The sequence below is a fragment of the Onychostoma macrolepis genome, chromosome 04, assembly GCF_012432095.1.
Source record: "Onychostoma macrolepis isolate SWU-2019 chromosome 04, ASM1243209v1, whole genome shotgun sequence".
Taxonomy (NCBI): Eukaryota; Metazoa; Chordata; class Actinopteri; order Cypriniformes; family Cyprinidae; genus Onychostoma; species Onychostoma macrolepis.
The window spans coordinates 3,261,072-3,284,847 of record NC_081158.1 but is presented as its reverse complement, the minus strand read 5'-3'; the positions used below and the strand labels follow the sequence as shown (position 1 = coordinate 3,284,847).

The 23,776-nt window shown below is 36.1% G+C and overlaps 1 protein-coding gene across 3 annotated transcripts; it reads left to right on the top strand.

Moving 5' to 3' along the window:
* Positions 1-9,716: 9,716 nt before the first annotated feature.
* Positions 9,717-18,019, top strand: LOC131538377 (zinc finger MYM-type protein 1-like). 3 transcript variants are annotated; one of them, XM_058772238.1, is made up of 3 exons: positions 9,717-9,786; positions 11,233-11,375; positions 13,167-18,019. In XM_058772238.1, the coding sequence occupies exon 3, from the start codon at positions 16,229-16,231 to the stop codon at positions 17,555-17,557; it is 1,329 nt and encodes a 442-aa protein (XP_058628221.1). In that variant the 5' UTR covers positions 9,717-9,786; positions 11,233-11,375; positions 13,167-16,228; the 3' UTR covers positions 17,558-18,019. The 3 variants fall into 3 exon arrangements, with proteins under 3 accessions (XP_058628221.1, XP_058628222.1, XP_058628220.1); XM_058772239.1 differs by lacking the exon at positions 9,717-9,786 and having other exon boundaries at positions 10,977-11,375; positions 13,167-14,753; positions 15,395-18,019; XM_058772237.1 differs by lacking the exon at positions 9,717-9,786 and having other exon boundaries at positions 10,977-11,375.
* Positions 18,020-23,776: the final 5,757 nt, after the last annotated feature.

Below are 23,776 nucleotides of genomic sequence, written 5' to 3'. Positions count from 1 at the left end.
TGTGTATATTATTACTGTTCTTTTTGTGTATTGTATACTGTTTTATGCATGCTTATGATAGATCACTTGTTAATATCATTTTAACTTATAGCGTATCTGGTCTCTATCAATTAATCTTCAGATGATCTAATTGAGAGTGAATATTTCATGTTGATACCTATGCAACATATTAGTGTCCCAAGAATCTTTAATATTTTGTATATCAACTTCTAATCCAACCCCTTTGCAAATTACCATACTCTCAGACAAAGGGTCATAAAACCCCCCAGTATTTCCAAACTCCCGCTTGGAAATTCAGCCTTTCTCATTGGTCAAGCCCATCTTGAGAGGCGTGACTCTTTGCAGACCTTAAAGGGCTCACGCACAGTGGAGAGCCTGAGCCGGTACCGGCGTGCCCGGTGGGCTCCAACATATCTCAGTCTGTGGTTCTGTTAGATCCTAGAAGGATGTGAGCTAGAACTCTTCTGGACCCTTAAGTCTTGCACCAGGTCTTGCGGCCTTGACTTTCCATTCAACCAAAGCTCCTCGGACCTCAGAACACAGAATAACATCTTTGGAATTCATCACTCTTCAACCCGGAAGAACGTGATTGCGAGTCCAAAACCTTGAAATCATCAAGACTTTTCATCCAACAGCCATGGAAGTGCAAGTATGGTACATCTAACTAAACTAAACAGAGATTTAGTATAAGCTATAGACCCCGTTATAAACGGCGCTGATGGTTTTACTCAGGTGGTTAACTGACTCTTTCCATAACTGCATTCTGTTTTCTCTAATGGCTTCATTCATCCACTTTAGCTCCCCTTTTGCATATGCGTGAGTGTATGTTTGTTTAGATTAGTTATGTGTGTTAGCGTTTAGTTAATAAAAGTTGTGTGCACAAATTACATGAGTTTCTGGTTCTGCCTTGCAAATTAATGTCCCTTTACGATTTTTGATCCTTACTAATGCATTAATACTTAGGAAAGTATTTTCTGTGGCCACGAAAATATCCTTTCTTAGAGTTGATATGAACTTACACTGAATGGTCGCTAGATGAACAGATCAGTTGATGGCAATTTAATTCTGCTACAGTTATTACTGTCAGCCGATATAAATAATTGTAATTAATCATAATTAATTGTAATTATTTATGTACAATTCCCTTTTAAGCTAATTTGCTACAAATAATATTTCAATTTTTTGTAAACTATACTTTATTATTATATATGATTAATATAATATTCTAAATATGATGGTTTCATTATAAAATGTGTTGCTAAAATTATATCGACTATCTGAATCTTACATTTTTTTTTTTTTTTAAAGTCACCATTATTTTTTATATTGTGCTTTTAGCCAAAAAAAAAAAAATTATTGCCCCAAATGTCAAACTTTTACATACTTTTCAGTCATAAACAAAGAAACAAATAAACAAATAAGCTCTCTACCTGCTCTACTGCTCTTGTTTTGAACTACTGGTTCAATATGTCTGGTTTCAATTGCCAACAAATGTTTTTGTTTGTTTGTCTGTTTGCTTTAAATGTGAAATTTGTTGCATGAAAACTAAAACATTCTTTTCATTTTCAGCAGAAGGACCAAAGAAAGGCTGTGCAGCTGCAAAATGATGATGATGAGACACTCCTCCTTTTTGAAGATTAATAAGGCTTTTATCATTTGTTAAACAGAGTCAAAATTGAATGACTTGAACAAAATTAACAAAAATTTGAAATTGAAATTATTATTATTATTTTTTAATTCTCAACAACTTTGTTGGTAACATTTTTAAAAATAATTAATCTTAATTATTTATTAGCTTAGTGTGGGAAATGTCACTGAATAAATTGTGATCGTCACTTGATGTTTCCTGAGGCTCAGGTGGTGGGTAAACGAGTACAGAACAGTACTAAGTGAGTTTCATGATAGAATTTGAAAGCTGAGACTGTTTCTTATCAGAAATAATAAAGCTCAAAGCTTGTTGTGATTATTGGATGGTAGCCCTGATATAAATAATGTTTAGTAACATTTTGTCCATGGATCAGCTGAAAACAGCATTGACCAAAAGAACCAATTTGAGATTTAAGAATCAATTAAATTTTCAATTAATCAAAATGAAGATCAAAATAAAACTGGGAAATCAATAATGTCAACTCAGACCTACTGCTATACGAGCAGCCTTTTTTGAAACCACTGGGCAAAAGGCTCATGAGGTAAGGCAGGTAATCTACAGGGCTGGATTTCACCATTCAATTACTCATATAGAGTAGATCATTTATAATATAAGCAAGCATATTGTATGACTTAAAAATGATTTCATGTCAGCATGATGAAAATGTATGTCATAAAAACAAATGATGCTGTAACTTGATGTACAACATACACATTGTAATATTTAAATTTTATTTTGAAAATTGAAAAGGTCACAGACTTCAAGAAGGCTGGGGAGATTCAGTTTGAAGGAGGCAGCAATGAGCGAAGTAAGTTATTATCAAAAAGTTATTTGGGAATGTGTGACTTCATAAGTTTAATTTTCATTTAAATGTAATGTACATTTACATTTTTCACAGCCTTTCTGTGGTCCTTCCGCTGAAATGTAAGCAACATTAATAAGGCCTTTAAACTGGGTGATGTCAGTCCAGACTGAGGATGAGAAAGAAGATGAAGAGGAGGAAATAGCCTAGGTTAGTCATACTAATATATATATATATATATACATATATATATAATCTTATTTCAAGAATATGACAGATTTTCTATTCCATCTTCAAGATGTCCAGAGTGCACTAGAAGAACTCTTTCCAGAGGAACACATGGTAGCTGAGGAGAAGCCTCATTTCACAGCAAAACACTGCACCGACCCTCAATGTAAAGATCAAGAGTGAAGTGTCGGTCTACAGAGGTTTCAGAAGACCCTGCCCTCTCGTGGTGGGGTAAGAAAGACACACTCACAGCTCTCACCATCTACCTCTGCTTTTAGGCCTCCTAAACACTGACTGAAAACACTCTCATTTTCTTGTACAAATATTGCTGATTAACGTTTTGGGTGTGCCAAATATTAAAGAAGAGACAGAATATCTATATTTTTCTATTTACATATCGTCTTTTTTGAATATTGTTATTTTCTTTAATTCTATATGCTTCTTTGTTAATTGTAATATTGTTCAAATTTAGCTTCTGGTAGTGAAGCATAATTAAAGCACATCAACACCAGATACATTTGTGACAGTTGCTCCTCCCTCACACAACTTATTTCTTTCTGCAAATAAATAAATACATACCTACATGTATACATACATAACTTACTAAATAAACAATAATAAAGTGCATCTGTGTATGTATTATTGCTTAATTTATAAATTATTATAAATAATAGTTAATCAATAAGTAATGTTCTAAATGTGTTGGCTTGGTATGTGAACAATTCTACACTGAATAAATGAATAAAGTGTGTTGTTAGGTAATTTCTATTATAATTTACATTACAGAAATGTTATTGTCAATTGTCTCTAAAGTTATCAACTAAAAAAACAATTTAAATTCCCCATAACCATTAAAATCTGTAGGAATTATGCATTTATAACATTTTACCGGGATCTGGCAACCCATGACTGCTACTCTCGTCATAAATGAAAGCAAAAGTAAATGTTCAGAGTTGATGTTGGCCGGTCCGTGTCCGTTTTGATCATTTCATTTCTTATTTGGAACGGAATAACGAGAAATGAGAAGACGGCTCGTTTGTTCGTATTTTTGTTTAATTTAACAAACGGAAAACGAGATTTTGGCTTGATTTCTCATGTTTCTTTCGCACACGTGGGCGGTGCTGAAACGCCCCTTTCAACTGATTGGCCAACTTGCTTCGCCTTCAGTACAGGCTTTAAATTCTGTCAGGCGGCATAAAAGTCAGTATGAAGGCGGCGCAGAATATCGCACTTTAATAACAAATTGTCCGAAACCACCACTCACTGTTACCTAAGCATAACATTTGAAGCAGAAATATAATAATGTGAGCTAGCCTATATAGGCTACAGTATGCTAACACATTATTTCTTGGTTATATAGCATAGTATAATAATCGCATGTCCCATTGATAAATGCTGTGCAAAAAGTTCTGTTCATTTGGATAAAAGTAAAGTGCAAATAAAAATCAATATTGGGCTGAATAGTATAATAATGTGTCCGTGGTATACAGTGCATACATTACATTATGGTCTGTATGGTACAGTATAAAAACCCTTGTGTATAGAAATTTCCCATAAAACATTAAAATCCAACAACCCAATGTGTAAAACTTGTTCATTATCTGTGATTACAAAATTCCACTCACAGCAGCAATGTGTCTGGAATAACTGTTTAACTGTGCAATGAACAGCACATCATAAAAGCTTTTGAACAAGTTGTGATTGCCTTTGTACATTCATGCAATTGCTTATGTACATCTGTCTGTGGTTTCCTGCATCATCAGTTGCTAATGTCTTGTTGCTCAAAATGTGTTTAGAAAACTTGTTGCTCTCTGTGCAATAGTCCTACCCCTCAAAAGACCTAGTCATTAGTTCATCGTTTAAGTCTTTAAATGAAAAATGTTTGATCTAGTTGTCATAAACTGTAAAGTATTTCAGTTTGACTTTTTGTAAATTTGCCATGAATTGTGCAGGTGAATCTTGATAAACCAATTCTCTGAAATTGCTCAAAGGTGCATTTCATGAACCTTTAATTGAAAAGCATAGAGACAGAGGACAACACAAGAGTTACACATTCTGACAATGGGTGAACATCCAGGAAACGATCAGGGTCAACAGCTGAGAGGAAGAAGGGGAGTTAGGATGCGTGGTGGAAGGGTACAGAGGCAAAACAGATGCATATCAGATGAAATAGGGGCCACTATTGTGGACCATGTTGTCAATCATGGCCTTACAATGGCTGAGGGGGGGGTCGAAGGGTGCAGCCAAGTATTGGGAGATCAACCGTATCCTCAATTCAAACATTTAGAAACAGTCTCTTTAAATCAATATCCCACATACAGTACTGTGTAAATTTGTACATTTGAAATGGATATATGGCATACATAAGACATTCAGCCTTCTGGATTTCTATACAGCTGCTTAAATCCAAACTATTGCCATAGTTTACATCAAGTAATTCTAACAGAGTGCACTGCTATATTGACATGACTAAAAATTTTGACTATCTTGTTTGTGGACAATGACACATATGTCAATATGCTTATTGACATAAATACTTACTTTTGAGAGATGAACTAAAGATTTTAAGTAAGTTACAGGCTTTTGCAGGTAATCCATTGTGTGGTGCTGTTTGTACAAATTGTTTTGAGAAATGCACATATGTCTTTGCAAATATTGAGGTTAATTTGAGAAATGCACCAAAGCGACTGACAAAAACTGTAAGACAGCTAATTTTACAGTAGACTAATATTCAGAATGTGATCAATGTCTTTTGCATAACGCCAGCAACTGCACATGGCCCTGTGAACTTATAGGAGAGCAGACCACATTTTTTAAACTGTTCTTTAAGCTATATTTTAGAACAAATGTTTGCATTCAAGGTTTTTTTATATATATATATATGGGACCATTGGACAGCATGGGGGTTAGAGATTTGATCATGGTTTTATTGGAAAAGTGTTGTAATCATGTTTTTCATTCAAGGTTTTTATTTATTTATTTATTTATTTTTTGGCGTATTGATTACCATTTGTATAAACACAGTTTTACTACAAATGCCATTGTTAAACTATAGTTAGCATAGCAAAACCATAGTTAATTTATGGTTATGGTAAAGGGAAGAAATGTGGCGGAGTACAAACAGAGCAGGATTTAAAGGATTTTTTTTTTTTTGTCCTGGTGCACCTTACACTTAATTCATAGATTAAAACTTGTCAAGGCTATATGCAGAATGGGCATAGAAACATTTAGTATGCACAGCCTTTGGAAAGAAAATGCAGGACAATATGAAGTATATAGTAAAACAATGAAATTCGTTGAAGATATTGGATTAGAAGGGAGAATTTAGCTGTTTTTTGGTTTTTTTGTTTGTTTCCCACTGCCCATTAGTGCTTTACACTCCAGTCCGGTTGGTGGCGGTAGTGCACCAAAAGTTGGCTTGCCAACCGCCATAAAACACCAATTGGAGAAGTCTGCTTTTATATCAATCGTCAACATATGGCCTAAGTCAGTGTGCCGCGGTCTTTTGCAGCCTGCCAGTATGGAGTCCACATTATCACCTTATAAAGAGACAATAGAAAGTATGATAAAAAATGGATGCTCAGATGAGTACATATCAAATTTTTTTACATTTTGAGTGTGGAATGTCAAAGGGTGCTTCAAAGGTGAGCGTACATCGATTTTGTGCTGAACATGGCATCCGGAGAGAGCGTTTTCAAGATTCACAGCTCGAGGTGGAAGTTGCAAAAGCAGTTACCGAGGTCAGTTAAATTTAAAGTAATAAAAGGTGTCACAACGTTTAAAGTTAAAATGGTCTTATGGAGTCGATTTGGATGACTGGATACCTGGCCTCTAAAGGTGTCAAAGCATCCGAAGGCCGCATGGGAGATATGCTGCGAAAAATCAATCAGCCATATCATGTGGCTTGATATCATGTAGGTATTTTCAAAGAAATTATTGATTATGTGCTGTTCAATTTATGATGAAGTGTTTGTATTTTATTCAACCACGTGTTATTTGTGCCGTGTCAGGACCGCATTTCTAGGACCACATTTAGGACCTTTTTTTTCATGTGACCGTGTCCCTTCTGCACAACCTGATATTGCCAAGTGCGACATGTTCCTGGATCAACATCTTTGTTGACCCTGGAACACCATTGTGATTAACCAATCAAATTTGAAGAACCAGTTTATAGTTTTTGTAAAGTTTAGGCTTACAATCAGTGTTTGGTGCCTGTACATATTGTCATTCATCTATCAATTCCTCTGATTTTAAGGATTACTCATGGGTAAGGTTAGGTTTAGGTGTAGGGATATGATTAAGATTATATTTTTGGATTAAAATGTTGTTCCAGGGCCAACAAAACATGTCACATCAATATAACACATCGAACTCAGCAAAATGAGGACGTGCGTCACTTCTACTCCAATAGAGAAGACCCGAGTCACACATCAGACAAACCGATGCAAAAAATGTACCCACGGAAAATATATATATATTTTAATTATATTTCCAGCTTATGTTTAATGTAAGAGACTGACCATTTTAAACTTCAATGTCAGAATCAGAAATAGCTTTATTGCCAAGCATGTTTACTCACACAAGGAATTTGTCTTGGTGACTGGAGCCTCCAGTGCAAAGAAAGCATACATACATGCATATAATTTGACATACATATAATAGACATACATGTAGTAGTAATAATAATAATAATAATAATAATAATAATAAAAAAATAAATAAATAATAATAATAAAAATATATATATATATATATATATATATATAACTTTAATAATAAGGAGACTAGACAATAAATATAAAAAAATAATAATAAAAATATAGAGAAAAAACTAATTATGACACTGAATGTGCTATTTAAAGTTTAACAGTGTTGAGAAGTTTTGTGAAGATGGACAGTCCTGAGATGTGTTATGTATTGTTCGGGTGGGGGAAAAGCTGTTCTTATGTTTGGCTGTTTTGGTTCTCAGTGCTTTGTAGTGCCAGCCAGAGGGCAACAGAATGTGCAAGTTTTCAGTCTCCAGTTATTATTTACCTGTGCAAAAAGAGTTAATTGTGCTGCTGGATGTTGTAAACTGGTGTTTTTATTTATAAACATAGTAATAAACAACATACTAGTTTGTAGAGCAATTATTTTACTGTTGCTGCACTTTAAGTGGGTCACATCAGACGTGATAAAGCTTTTATACATTAGCTTTTTTATACAGCTAATGTATAAAAGTCTTGGACATGCACAGAAAACAGTCTCTTTCCAAGAAAACAGAATTTAAGGGTTCATATATTGATACAAATTAGGTTAACTATTTCTGTGTTTACCAAAGGGTATGTTTAGGGTTAGGTTAGGACAATACACCAATAAATTACATTGTTCCTGAAAAATAAGAAGATAAATACAAAATTGAATGATAAGCCTAAGTGCTATAAAATAGTATAAACTGCTAATACATTAAAAGTAAATAGTAATAATAATAAAAAAAAAACAACAACCTGGGATCGTAGAAATGTTAGCTTTCCTGTAGCTCAAATAGTAAAGCATGGCACTAGCAACGTCAAGATCATGGGTTCGATTCCCAAGGAAAGCAAGAGCTGATAAAATGTAGAAACTGTAACTTGAATGCAATGTAAGTCGCTTTGGATAAAAGCATCTGCTAAATGCATAAATGTAAATGTGGTCCTAAAATGGCAGCCTCTGGTATTGCAGGGAATACCCTACACATTTATTTTAGGAGTTGGAAAAAAATTCTGCCTGTGATCATCTTGTTCAGAGTTGATGTCATTTTACGTATTCAACAAATGTCACCAAGTTCATAATATTTTCCAAAATATAAGTTTTAATTATGTAAAATATCTGTGTGTGATTTTTAAAAACAAAAAAAGGGGATGGGGATTGTGGTCCACTCTTGAGATAAATCAGGCTTTTTGAGATGGGTATAAACCTGGGGTGCATTTCCCGAAAGCATCGCTAGCCAACTTTGGTGGGACGTTTCGTCATTATCGTCGTAAATCAAAAAACAAAAGAAAAAGAGAAATCACTCGACTGCTCTAGTGTCTGATTAACTTTTGTAGCTTGAATAGAGATTAATCTGTATAGTTTACATATATACAATTTATAATTTACGTGAAGATTGTTTTAAAATCACTTAAATTAAAAGTTATTTCAGAACCTATTAATTGTTAAAAAATAATGGCTTTCAATTATACTGTAATGTTGAATGGCTATAATTAATAGGTAAAACTGAGGAAAAATGCATTTAATAGAGACACCAGTAGCAGTATTGGTATTAATACTACTTAGTAAAATAAAGCCATTAAACACATACAAAATATGCTAATATATATAATACAATATAATATAATAAAATATTAAATATCTTTGTTGTTTCTTCATTAACTTGGAGGTTCAATGTGAAATTGACAATGTAAATATGTGATTAATCATGATTAATTACAGAAAAGTTAATCATGACCAAGTAAAAAAGGCAGGTAAAATCACATCACTGGCCATTGGTAGGTGTGGCAAAAAGTTAGTTTTAGGCCCTGTATATATATATGTGTGTATGTGTAAAAAAAAAAAATAATAATAATTATATATGTCACGTTGTTGTCAAGGCCAGGGAAACGCGGAGACGAGGAACTCAGGAACAAAGACTTTATTACCAACCACACAGACTTACACATGACAATAGACAATAGAGACCAAACACAGAGAAGAGGGAACACACTACTTAAGAATACTAGGAAACGAGATAATTAGTGACACAGGGCTGGGGACTGATTAAGTATTCAACACATCTAGGGATGGTTTCTTTGGATACTGCACTGACAGCCAGTTGTAAAGAATGGCACACACAGTGAATGAGTACCAAATTGGGCAAAGCACATTCTTCTTTTAAAATCTTGTGGACTCTATTGTGCACCCAAGTCATCACAGAGGCATTATCAGTGCCAATACCCTGAAGATTCTCTTTTTTAAGGTTACACTTTTCGAGAAACTCAACTATTGCCTTTGCTATTGATTTTGCATCACCTGCTTCCAATTCAACCAGCCCAAGAAATGTGGACACAAGTGTTCTTTTTTTAGCACTAAAATACCGAATCACCACACCCAGGTATTTTGAGACACTGACATCAGTCGACTCATCCAAAAGCAGACTGAACTTCTCATCCCCCACATCTGTTGTTATCATTTTCAGAAAATAAGGAGCCAATACTCCCTTAATCATTTCTGTGCATTTGGTGCGGTGCATGTGGAAGTTTGTTGCTGCCACAGAATCTGAAAAGGCAGCTTTGCAAGCCATACCTAAATGGTCGCATGCTAGCAGTGAACAATATTCCGCAATGGCCATTGCCATAGTAGCTTTTGCACTTTTGCAGTTATCCATTTTCTTAACTAGCTGTGGTAATGCAGACTGCTGTGCTGGGTTACATGGTTTTGATTTATTTATATGCTTTGCTGTAGTACAATGTTTTTTGATGTCATACATTTTTGCAAGCATATCTGATTTGCAGTATGCACAGTATGCTCGGCAGTCATCTCCAACTACTGGCTTCAGCCACCCTTTAAATTCGGGTACAGACTCCCACTCTTTTCTGTATTTCTGGCTGTACAGTTTTGATTGAGACATGTTGATAGATGTAGTTAAGTGTCTTACAGATCAAAAATTCATGAACAGCTACATTCACTGAGTTTTAACTGTGGTTGTTGTTTTAATTATTTTACCAAAAATTGTGAAATGCGTGCTACTGCTGCTGCACCCAGCCAACAATTTTTGCTGCTCCTGCAGCTTCTGTGCCTGGCTATTTAGACCTTATATAGCCACGCCCCAGCACTCATTGTCTTTAGTCTTGCGGTTTGTGTTTCTACAGCGATCTTAAAGAATTTATGAATAAATCGCTCATCTTGAGTTAAGTCTGCAGTCACTAGGCTACTGCTCTTTAGATTTGAGTCCCTTTTCAAAAGTTGCTAAAAGTAGCCAAATAAATTTGTAAAAAATTCTAAATTTATTTCTAGGTGCTTTTTGAAAAAAACGTTGCTAGGGTAGTCTGAAAAGTTGCTAAATCTAGCAACAAAATTGCTAAGTTGGCAACACTGATTTCATCAGGTTTGTTTTCATAGAAGAAAAAAATTAGAAACTCAAATAGAGAAATTCCACCTCTTGTTTTTGACCTTCAGTTCACAAATAAAATAAGTCTATACTTGAAATCTGAAATTTGTTACTGAATTGTTATAGTTATTTTGTAATAAATTAAATCTTTGAGAATTACATGGTTTTAATAAATAGAACAGTAATTGCATTAATTTTAATGTAAAAACAGTAAATGTAATTGTATTGATGGTTTTCTATATGATTTATGTAATGTTTGTTTAACATGGAAAATGTCAACATTATGTGTCACTGAATAGTGATGACTGTCTCATTTCAGTACACTGCTATGTTTATACATTCATGTTATGCAAGAGAAAATTATAGAGCTGACAATAACTTGACTGTCTAAACAGCAGTTTTTACATTCAGTGCTTTTATCTAACCTGTACTTTTTGTGTCTTGCAGAAGTGCACTGATTGAATATGGTATGTGGGACCAGGTCAGGGTGGATCATGGGAAGGAGTTTTATTTAACACTTTTTATTCAAGAGAAACTTGCACACCTCAGAAACAACACAGAGAGGCAGCCATATTGCCAAACCGCCAACAAAAGTGAGTCTTAATATTTTCATTAAACATTGTAGGGCCACAGAAACTACAGTGCCCTATAATCTATTAAGATGTTTTATTTTGTTGAGTAGTAATTAGTGTTGTTGTGTCCAATCCTGCTCTTGGAGTGCCACTTTCTTGCAGAATTTAAGGTCAACCCCCAAATAAACAAACCTGGACAATTAAATATAACCATACTACTATGATCAGGATCACTAGAATCTGATTTGAGGGTTGGAATACTTTATCGATCTTAGTTTAAGCAAAATTAACTAAACTTTATTAAACTTATTTCCGCAAAATGAAAAAGCTATATTTTCAATGGCTAAGTTCTGTTAAAGGTGACATCGGATGCCCATTTCACAGAAGTTGTCATGTTTCTTTAGGGTATTTCTGAAATGTCTGTAACATTTTTGGGTTAAAATTCCTCCGCAGTCATGAAGAAGACACCCTTTTACCTCGTCAAAACCAGCTCTGTTCACAACGACTTGTTCTGTTGCATGTCTTTTTAAATGCTAATGAGCTACTGCTCACCCCAACCATGTCTTCTGTGGGTTGTGTTGAGACGAGATGTGCATCACACGAAGTACTGCCTTGGCAACCGTTTAGTGTAGTGTATCACTTGGTGAAATTATGTCAGCAGGAAGCTCAGAAGATCCAGCCTCATCAATATAAACTTGAGTTGAACCCGGAACATGAGGATGCCCCCTAAGAAATTTGGCAGTTAAGGCTTGAACAGGACGTTTCTGACTGGTCTTCTTAATGTCACTAAGTATTTATTTATTTATTTTTATTTATTTACTGGACGGGTACAGTACTGGTGTTTACTGAACATCATTGTGAGTACGTAAACCTAAGTAGCTGTAACTCTTACACTCTTTCTGGATCATTCCCTTCATATATAAAATTAAGCCATTCCGCTTTTGTTTCTTCTGAAGCTGGGATTCTGTGTAAGGATGCCTGTGAGCCTGTACATCCAAACACAGAGCTGGTTGCATGCCAGGATTGCTTCATTGTTCAAATGCAGAAAAAAACGAAAGGCATCTTCTTTAGTCGCTTTGCTATCTGTTTACAAAAAGGGGTCGGAAGAGGGTGGACTCCATATTTTGCTCGGAGGCAGTCATATTCAAATAACTAGGTAGTTACATCAAAACCGGGACCAAATTGAAACAGGTCACTGGCTGACACTTTTTTGAACTCAGATAGTTTATAGCAAACTGGCTGCACGTTTTCTTTTCAGCTTTTCTGAGCTGGCAGACACAGCAGAAACCTAACTAAATGCAAAATAAACTACAAAAGTGAAAATTTCGTCCAATGTCACCTTTAACACACATTTTCACAATCTGGAATCAGGAAATCATCACAATGTAGCCAAAGATCAATTGTGAGAAACATGAATGATAATTCACAAATATAACATTCCAAGGAGGTTTGTTAGAGCAGGCAAGAGGGTAATATACAGGAAATTGGCCCGCCAAAAACAGGATGGGATACCTCAAGAGGTGTATGGATTTTTATGCTGCTGCTTTTTTTTGTTTTGCATTTTTATGCAAGTCTTTGAAATTATGTAATTATGTAAACACTAACCAGTTTACAACTTGGTAGAAACTGCCTCACCATGCTCCTTACAATACTGAACCCCCTACAAAATCTCGGAATGCCTGTCTGTTCTATAAAACCTTTAAACTTTAAACATTTTATAATTTTATACTTGCAAACAAGGTTTTGTCAGTCTGACACCATAGTTTGTCAACACACTTTCCTGCCTAATTCTTCTTTCTATTTATTAAACAGAATGAAAGGGGCACTCATCCAGTTAGTCGATCAGGAGGAGCTTGATATGCAGGATAACCTCACAAAATACTGTGCATCTACTCTGACGTGTCAAGTTGCTCAAATTGGACTTGAACGAGTTGTGCACTCCTGGAGTGCACACCGTATTCCAGGTAAATCTGAAGCTGTAGTGTTACGATACTCTGTATCTGTGTTTCTGCTGTGGTTTGCTTGTCTGTCTGTCTGTCTGTTTGTTTGTGTGTGTGTTTGTACAGGGATTGGTCGCTGACAATGGAGCATGATTGATGGGTCTGCTGGTGTGCACCTTTAACCTTCTGGTATTGTTCATTTGGGAATCACACTTGTTTGCTGGTCAAAACAGACCATAGGCCATAATCATGTAATAATTTTATTTTTGTGAAATTAATGTACTATATTTCATTTCATTGTTTTTCTTTATTTAGCATTTTGAGAGTTTCATGTTACTAATTAATATTAATAAATTATTAAATTAATATTCATAAATCTAAATGATTTAATATTTTCTGTATAAATGTGAAAAGATTTTTAAATGTTTATATAACTTTTCTATTAATGTAGTGTTTAAGTTATAAAAAAAGTATTTAAGAAAATCATGTTTTATATAATCATCATCTGTAAGTGGTGTAGCCGTTAGATGGCTGTATAGCCGTATATATTTAGTGCTATGTACTATGTAAATTTTGTCACCCCTTCATTGCTGTGCTTTTTTTTTTTTTCTGCATTGTGACTTTTTTTTTCTCTCCATATTTTTGCCTATTTTCCATTCATTTTTTTTATGGCAGTCATTTTTGACCACAAACAACACAAGTGTGAATATTTGTTACGACCGTTTGGCTTTTTCGAATAAAGTCATAAGTCATACAGTTTTGTACTATTCCGATGACGTAGCGAGTGTTTTTTTATTTTATTTATTTTTTGGTCTAAAATGACTGAACAACACCAGAGGGTTAAATAGTCTGTCCCAAGATGGTGAGCTCATTCCGGTGTTTGTCGTCTCAGCTTGAAAGAGCTCTGGATTCCTTCTCTCGACAGATCCCCAACACGCTATTGTGTTTTGTGGTTTAAAGATTGGTTTTCCTTACTTGCTTTATAGCCTACAATATATATTCCACTCAACATCTTATGCTGTAGAAGTGCCTTGTTATAATTGTGCTAATTTGTATTCCTTAAATATTTAGTTTAGTGTTAATTTTGAATTGTTCACTTATGTTTGAGTATTATTTCAAGATTTTCGTTGCATATGGGTGGCCTGCCATTCAGGGGCGTCGCACTAAAACACCCACACTTTTCCCGGTGAGAGGGTTCAACACCCGCACTTTTTCCGCAGTTTTGCACAAAGGCCTTACAGCAGTCACTCCTCCGTTTCTCTGGCTGCTCTGTGTCTGCGCTCGCTGCGGCTGCCTCCTCTCCCCTCCACCCCTCTCAAACATGACACCGGCTTTGAGTGTGACCGGCTGATGATTGGCTGTTCTGCCTTAAGTCCCGCCTCTCTTGGTGTGTTAATTTATCGGTCAGCTCGTGCTGAGGAGGCGGGAACTTATGGTTATTTACATCTCCCTTTTCCAGGTACTTTGAGTGTTTATGATTTTGAGGTTTAAATAAGCTTGATATGTGTTTGGGAAGATGTTATGTTTATGTTTTGTTGACACGTCGAGTGTTTTCTGTATTATATTTCATTTTTTAGACTAATGGTAATTGCTAATTGGGATATTGTGCAGCTCGCTAAATTCGGTTATGTATGTGGCATGCAATGTATAAAGTAACCGTGATGAAGATGGCAGGGAATTGACGAGGAGGAGGGACAAATTGTCATTGTTAAGCAGTGTATTTATGGGTTTATTGCCAGTGCAATTGATTTTGATATTTTGAGCATTGTTTGTTGATTAGCTGAATACTTTTGTGGATACTTACCTGTTGTGTTTGATTGTACCTGTTGAGGAGAAAAAAGTGAGAAATGATGTCATTGTTTGCATACCTGTTGAAGAACTATGAAAGAAAAGTGTATATTATTTTAATGTTTAAAAACAGTAAATTGTTACATTATTTATACCACCAGAGAAAACGCTTCGTGTGGGCGGTTTTTTTATTTATTTATTTTATTTTTTTATATCTCCCCTTTTCAAGGCGCAAGTAAGCAAAATTTAGCAGTCACAGTCCTGTCAGACCCATGTCACTGTCAAGCTTACCACTGTCTTTTTGTCACGCAGTATCATTAAGATGCAGAAAAGAAAGAGGCAGGAGAAGATTGACACCTTTTTCAAGAGAAATCCTGTAAGTGAAGTTGAGAGCTGAAAGTTGAAAAATGTTGACATTAAACAACAGTAGCCTATTCCTTTACCACTGCACCCTTGTTTAGGAAAGGAAGTTGCTGGAGGCATCAGTTTCAGAGAGAGCATAGGAAGGTTCACAGGTGAGCAATGAAATGAACGTTACAGTTTGTGAAAGAGGTCTATGAAGGAAGAGAGGCCATGTGTGTGTGTTTGTGTCATGGGTGGTGTTTATTTCCATCCCAGGTGCACGCGTGTGTCTGGTGTGTTTATATCAAATTCAGAATTTCATTTCAATTGTTTTGATTAGGGTGTATGTGAGGATGTGGCCAGGAGTGAGGAAGACAGAGATGAAGAGGGAGGAAAAGGCAGACACGAAGCGGGCAGACAAGAAGAACAGAGTGAGGGAGAGGTCAGAGAGGATAAGGATGACGATGAAATGGTAGAGAGAGGAGCAGAGAAAAAGACGTGGCTGTTACTCGCCATCAGTTCAGTAAGCCCAATCAACCAGATCCAAAATTAATTGCTAAACAGTCCTTGCCCAAATATACTCTGAGTTTTCAAACTCAGTGGTACCAGAAATTTCCATGGCTCCATGTGAGTCCTGGTGTTGAGGGTGTATTGTGCTTTTACTGCTCCAAAGCCTTTAACTCTGAGACATCACCTCTTGCCAAGAATGCTGATTCAGCATTAATTTCATCTGGGTTTAAAAATTGGAAAAAAGCCCTTGAGCGATTTACTGTGCATGAGAGATCTGATAGTCATAAGACAGCCATGACAATGCACATCTATGAAGATCGATCAGTACAGGTTCAGCTATCTAGTGTGAGTGTGAAACAGCAAGAGGAAGCAAGGGGATGTCTTCTCAAAATCATTGGTGCTGTGCAGATGTTGGCTGGGCAGGGCTTACCTTTTAGGGGCCATGAATGTGGTGAGGGAAATTTTGAACAGGTTCTGAAGTACAAATCAGAGGATGACCCCTCTCTAACCAAGTGGTTGACATGTGGTAGAAAGGATGTATATACTTCAGCTATGGTTCAAAATGAAATCCTGACTTTGTTCAGCAGCGTGATCATACGTGAAATAGTTGAAAACATCAGATCACTTCCACACCTGCAGTACTCTGTGATGATGGATGGGACACGAGACGTGTCTGGAAAAGAGCAAGAGGCAGTGTGTTTGAGATATGTTGACAAGGATTTAGTCCCTCGTGAAGAATTTATTGGTCTTTATGAGGTTTCTTTGACAACAGGAGAAAATCTAGCAAAAGTAGTCATGGATGTTTTGCAGCGCCTAAACTTGCCTATCACTGGGTTGCGTGGCCAAGCATACGATGGGGCCGCAAATATGGCTGGCAAATACAGTGGAGCACAGGCCATTGTAAGAAAAATAAAACCTCTGGCTCCCTATGTTCATTGTGCTGCCCACTGTGTTAACCTAATTACACAGAGGTCCTGTACTGCCTCAATATTTATGCGGAATTCTCTGGATTGGGTCAATGAGTTGGGAGTGTTGTTTGGGCAGTCAGGGAAACTGAAGGACTTTAAGGGAATTGCAAGGTCTGAGGAGGGTGAGGGTCCATGTCACACTATAAGACCTCTGTGTCCAACAAGGTGGACGGTCCGCACTAGTGCCATCCGCACTGTGCTAAACCAGTACGAGTGCATAATCAAGGCTTTGGCTGAGATGGCAGTGAGTGAGTCTGATGCGGCTAGTAAGGCACAGGGGCTGTATGAGACATTTCAGCAGGGAAATGTTGTCCTTAGTCTTGTGTGTGCTTTAGAGATCACAGGGGAGTTGGAGGTTTTGAATTTGTCCCTCCAGAGCAGAACACAGACCCTAGATGGTATGCTTTCAGCTGTTGCCTGTGTTAAGGAAAGTTTCAGCAAAAAGAGCAACACAGAGAGTTTTCAGGCTCTTTACACGAAAGCAACAAGGATGTGTGAGACACTCCATCTCACTCCTATTGCCTCTCCTCGTGTCCGTATCCCACCTCAGCGCTTCACAGGTAGTGCTCCTGCACATGTACACGTGTCCCCTTCTGACTACTACAGGACTGAATTCTACAAAGTTCTGGATGTTGCTGACATGCAGTTTAGATAAAGATTTGAGCAGGAGGGAATGCAAATGTTAAGGCACCTGGAACAAGTTCTCTTAACTGGAAAGATACATGGTGTTGTCCAACAGTACCCAGAAATCAACCCAGACATCCTCAAAGTTCAGCTTGCATTGTTCAGAATGAAGTACAGCTTCCAGTCTAGTACTGAAATTGTTGCTGTTCTTCAAGGGATGACCCCAGAAGTCCATGGTCTCTTTGACCAAGTCGAAACCATTGCCCGACTCCTGCTAGTTGTGCCTGTGTCATCAGCAGACTCAGAAAGGAGTTTCAGCAGCCTCCGGAGGCTGAAAACATGGCTACGCAGCACCATGATCCAAACCCGCCTCAACAGTGTTGCTGTGTGCCATGTACATAAAGACAAGCTGGACAGGGTAAACAGAAAAAAGATTGCTGAACAGTTTGTCTCCTGTAAGGAGGGCAGAAAGAGCACTTTTGGTTCTTTTAAATGAGAGGTAATTGGTCATATGTTCATTGGTCAGTTGCTTGTTGTTTGTTGCATTTATATATATATATATATATATATATATGTTCATATTTTGTTCTTAATATATGTTGTTTGTATATCTGGAGTTTGTAACAAAAATAATTTCCCCCTGGGATTATTAAAGTATTTCTGATTCTGATTCTTTAGCAAGTCTACTGTTGTGTATTTTCACAACAGAGTTTTGACTTATTTTCTGTGTGTTCTTATACTTTTCTAGTATCACTCATTCAAATGGGAAGCTTTTTATATCTTGTATGTTATACCTTTTGTACTCTTCTGTCATTGTATTCATCGTTTTTATTGTTAACAAACAAACCACATCCATCCCCCGCACTTTTGAAAAGCTTGCTACGCCCCGGCTGCCATTTATTTTTGTGACCTTATTTGTGATTTGTTTATTTGTAATGAGGTAGACAGGTTTGTCTGAATTTTTTTATATATATATCATTTATTATATATTTTTTCTCTCCATTCTTTAAAAAATTTACTTGAAGTTGGTTTAGTTGGTGATCTGTCTGCAGGGGTTGGAGTCCTGTTAATACCTTCGTTTCATGTCACCTCAGAATGGGCCGTGACGAGTAGCTAGAATTAAACCCAGCTTCTTGACCTTGATCGTTTGTTGAGAGGTTTTTGTCTGCTGTGCTACTTCACAACAGGAAATGTAGGTTCCATCTGATGCTCTAAAGGTTATCAATTCTCAATTTCCTTGTAGGGAATGGAGTTCCTAATCATCTGGCCCATGGTGGATGCCCCAAGAAAGTCTCTCCTGATGTTCTGCCAGATGCAGTGGATGCAGCAAACTGTTATGACAGAGAAGTTGGTTCATTGACATGGGAGTCATCATTTGGCAGGAATCCTTTTTCATGTCTTGAAGATCAGGAAGCAGCTCAGAGGGAATTTTTGCTGCACTGTCCAGACATTTGTTTGTTATTTGAAAGTGCTGTTAATTTCCAGCCTGATCATTTCAAACATGCCATCAGAAAGCTAACTGATATCATAAGAAGTCATACCTAAGTTCCTAGTTGTAACCATTACCAATTTGACCCATCTGCTAAAATCTTGTGCTCCAAACATTGACATTTCATAACGATGTGTCCTATAAGGTTATACAGTTTATGGAAATCTGCGGGGTGGTCAGAGGACAGTTAAAAAACATTACTGACACAATAACCCACAGTAGATTTCTGTTGTATCAAATGCTTTCAAATTCTACACATCTATGCACTGATAGAGGAAGTAACAGAATAGGACACAATAACTAAGAGTAATTTTTTATAAATTTGTATGTTGCACATATTTACTGAGTGAATGTTATTTTTGTTTTTACAGGTGTTCAAATGGAATTTTTATTTGTTCACTATTTCGCAGTTAAAACTTCAGACCTTTTTAAACTCTTTTTAATTGTGCAGTAATTGACTAATGAAATGGAGTTATTTAACACTGAGGTGGATGGATGTGTATGTGTACATATTATATATATATATATATAACTAATTAGGCTTTTTTATAGCATTGAGGACGAATTTCAACTGTAGCCTACATAGTCTACCTCTATTAGTTGCACGTTCCTTTTAAGGGTAATTTTTCTTTCAGAAGACCGTCTGTTAAAATTAAAAAATTGAATCGCGTTAATCACAGTCATGGACTGTGATTAATCATGATTAATCACAAATTTAAAATACTAGGATTTACCTGTAAATGTGTTGAAATATGCATGACAAACTATTTCAAGGAAACAGAACCCTTCACACTTCCGCCAGGTATGAGACATAATCCTTATTATTTTTTTATCATAATTTTTTGTATTTATTCAGCCATTATCAGCCTTTAAACTGGCAATAAAACGTACCAAGCCACATCGCTTCAGTCCCAGTATACATTTACCCAACTATTATCAAAAGTATTTCTAAATAAATACAACAAAACATTTTCTTGTGACCTTACGTGAAGTATTATGACAAAATGCATTATGAAGAAGAATTGGACCTGTTCTGCAGCTGCATTAGAGGTAACGTTAGCATTATGCTACATAAGACAATTTATGAGATTAATAGTACACTTTTACTCAGAACTCACTTCAAACCACCATCGAGTGTTTGTAATAACTTCCTTTTGCGATCACATGTGGAATTTGGTCGTTTACTGTTGTTAAAATATGCTATTTATAGCCTTTTATATCGCTGCACAAATGAGCATTTCAGATGTGGGCGATTCCACAGTTTAGGCCTAACTGCAAGGACAATAGCCTGCAAAATCAATCTTCATGGAGAAAGCCATTGTCCTCAAGTTAACATCCTGAGAAAACCTGGGGTACAGCTGTGTGAAAGGCAGGATAAATCTGGAAATGGTAAACTAGTAAACTTTGATCAAAGTTGAGTTGATGTAAAATTTAACGTAACATGGACGGAAAAAACAGTGTAAATTCAAGCAGAAAGTGTACTTAATCTAATTCAGTTTAATAAAATTCTGGTTGAATCCCAGTTCATGTTTTGCTTTGTTCCTAATTTGGTATAGTTATGAGTCATGCGTTGTGTATGGTTCACAAAACTGGTAATAGGACTTCCATGCAGGCAGGGTGGCCATCTAATATTATCTGTTCTATAAACTTAAAGGTGCATTTTTGATTCTGGTATGTTCATAAACTGAAAGCCTGCAAAATTACTAACAAATACCACAGGTATATTTTCCAAATTTATTTGCCAAATGTAGAAGCCAAAAGAAACTCCTACAAGTGTGCAAAGTTATAACGTGTGTAACGTGGACGGAAAAAATGAAACAATCCTGCAAGTTTGCCTCTGTAACACAAAATAATACCATTTCATGAAAACTGGCAAAGAATAGAACAAGTTCATAACACATTAAAATAACCTGTCATCATTTACTATCAAATTTAAAGATCATACATCGTGAATGAAATAACATTTGTAATGTGGACAGATAAAATGAGTAATTCTGCTGAATAGATCACCAATAACTCTTTATGCAAAGTAACTCTGAATATTTGTTAACTAAAGAGTTATGACTAATTATTTTTTAACACTTGAAATTTATAATTATGTGTTTAATTATATGCTCTGAACACTTAATTTACAGAATAGCCGTTTCATTTCTTGAATACACTTCTTAAAATTAAGAATCTGAAATATGAATGATGACTGTTAGTCTCCATGTTCATGTCAATTACAAGATAAGGATATTATCTTCTCTATGATAGGCTGCAATTTACATAGCCTGATTTACAGAATATGATGGCGGTGTGTTCCTTTTAAAATAATGAATATAGGATACTTCAGACATTTATTAGGCATGATGTGCTAAATATGATTTGGAGAAATCATACACAAGACTATAGGCTATTGCTGAGCTGTGGCTGTTGGTTACACTTGCACTCAGGAAATAGTTTGACTCTTGACTGGTCAATTAAGTGAGGTAACGCTGAATCGCATGATAGGCTAATCGACCAATACAGGCAAGGAAATGAGCACAAATTCACGGTACGCTCTAGCTGCCATCAAACGGAGCTCCGGTGGAATTGAAAGTAAATTCGCGCAATGCCTGTGGCCTACATAATTTGGACATGATGAAGGTACACTTGACAGGCTGTGGAGCTTCATTTTACCACAAAGCTAATGTTTAAACTAGCTTTATTGTGTGTTGTTTAAAAACCTATGCGATTAACGCCGACAGTTTATTCTAATGGCATAAGTGAGATTGTGTTAACGCACTATTAACGTGTTAACTTCGACAGCTTAAGCTATATTCTTACGAACATTGGACAGAAAAAAAAAATCATCAAAAACCCCCCCCCCCCGGAAAAAAGTAATCAAAATTATTGACGATGTTGACTTTCATGAACAGCTTATTGAGTCAAACATACTCAGAAAACAACGTTCGAAGTTGGACAGACTGAAAATTTCCATCTAATTTACGAACAAGATGTGCAGAATCTGTCAAAATCTATACAACCACCATTCATGCATACTCTTTCACGATGAACACGACTTTCGGTCTGAAACCACTAGCAATCATCCGACTTGCGTGTGCTTTTATCCTTTCTCACCACAATGATCCTATTTAATGTTTACTTAACCAAAGTTTACCACGTTCGTAACATTTTAACGTTCGTAAACTTTTGGACAGAAGCCACAAATTTACCCGCATTCGTCCAAATCCGTGAAATCTCGTTAACTCTTCCTCCCATGCAGAGCATGCGTGACCTATACAATCTTATTTCTGACGTGAGAACCGTTGAGACATTAGGAGATGGAAATTCAGCATCAGAATAAAATGTACGAGCGTTATGATATTTGGACAGAAAATCTCTGCCCCTGTTTTATCCCAATTTATTAACAATTTATCATGTAGCAACGCATATGAGAATTTAACCCACACAATATGTTTTTATCGTTTTGCTACTGATAGAATTACATGGAAAAATTATATCTCTGTTTCCTTTAGAAATCATAGTTTAACGTTCGTAACTGCTTGGACAGCAGGTGTAATGAACGTTAGTAAATGTTTCCATTGAATCGTGGTGGATTAAGGGAATTATACTTTCAGTGTTAGTAGTATTTTGTAGAAGACACAAAATAAATGTTATGCGCCAAAATTCAGGATTTTATTAAAGGAAATGAAAGAAATGATCCAGATGCACTGAATGTCCCACCCTGACATTCGCAATTTCTGGGGACGGAAATAAAATAAAGTCTCATTACACGACAATGCCAAGGCTTAGTGGGATAAAATTAACTTCATTATTTCTTACATCTATCTTAAACAAAATAGTGAACTAAAAATAAAAAAAATGACAACAACTGGGTATTATTCAATCTATATTGTTCATTACACCCCTTGTGGACAGAAACTGTGGAATCGCTCATGTACACATTCATTCATTGTTATGAAAATATCCAAATCTCAATAAAATCACATACAAACCATATCCTATCGTAATCGTGTGTTTATTATCTAATATAATCTATAGTGGCTGTTGTCAGGTTTATTTCTGCTGCTCTGCTGAAACTCACGTTGTTTGATGTTACAACCGCCTCTCCGTTCTTAAGTTGCCAGGGATACATTCCAAGTATAATACACATTAGTAAAAGGATCTATATTAATTTTTTAAATAAAAATTCTGTAATTAAGCTCTGTAATTTTTCCCGCGACTGTATTTTTAAAATTACCCACTTGTGCCGCACTGTGCCACACTGGTTTGCTGAACTGTTTCTTTTGGACACATCCGATTTGAGAACCGATGAGCTGATGATACTGCGCATGCGTGATTCAGCGAACAGTGATTGCCTACTATGACTGACAGCACGTTTGAACCAAACTAGTTCTTTTGGACAACTGATTCTGTGCTAATGCTATATGGCTCGGGTAAACCGAGGACCTGAATAAGGGTGAAACGTAAGTTTATTTAATAATAAATAAATCACAATGGATTATGTATAGTAAATGGATTATGGTTTCTGCGCTGATGACAACTAATTTATTCACTTTATATCTTCAAGACTTAAATCCTCCTATGCACTTCACTGCCTGTACCTGTATTTGGGTGCTTGCAAAACTTAATTGTAAGCTTTAAAGATCATGATTATGATGTTTTAACCGACTGAAGTTATCATTACTGACTTTATATATTTGAATGTGTATTTTCATCCCAGCCCGGGACGATAGATTATATCATTACGTCATCGCGAATGACGTCATTACGTTA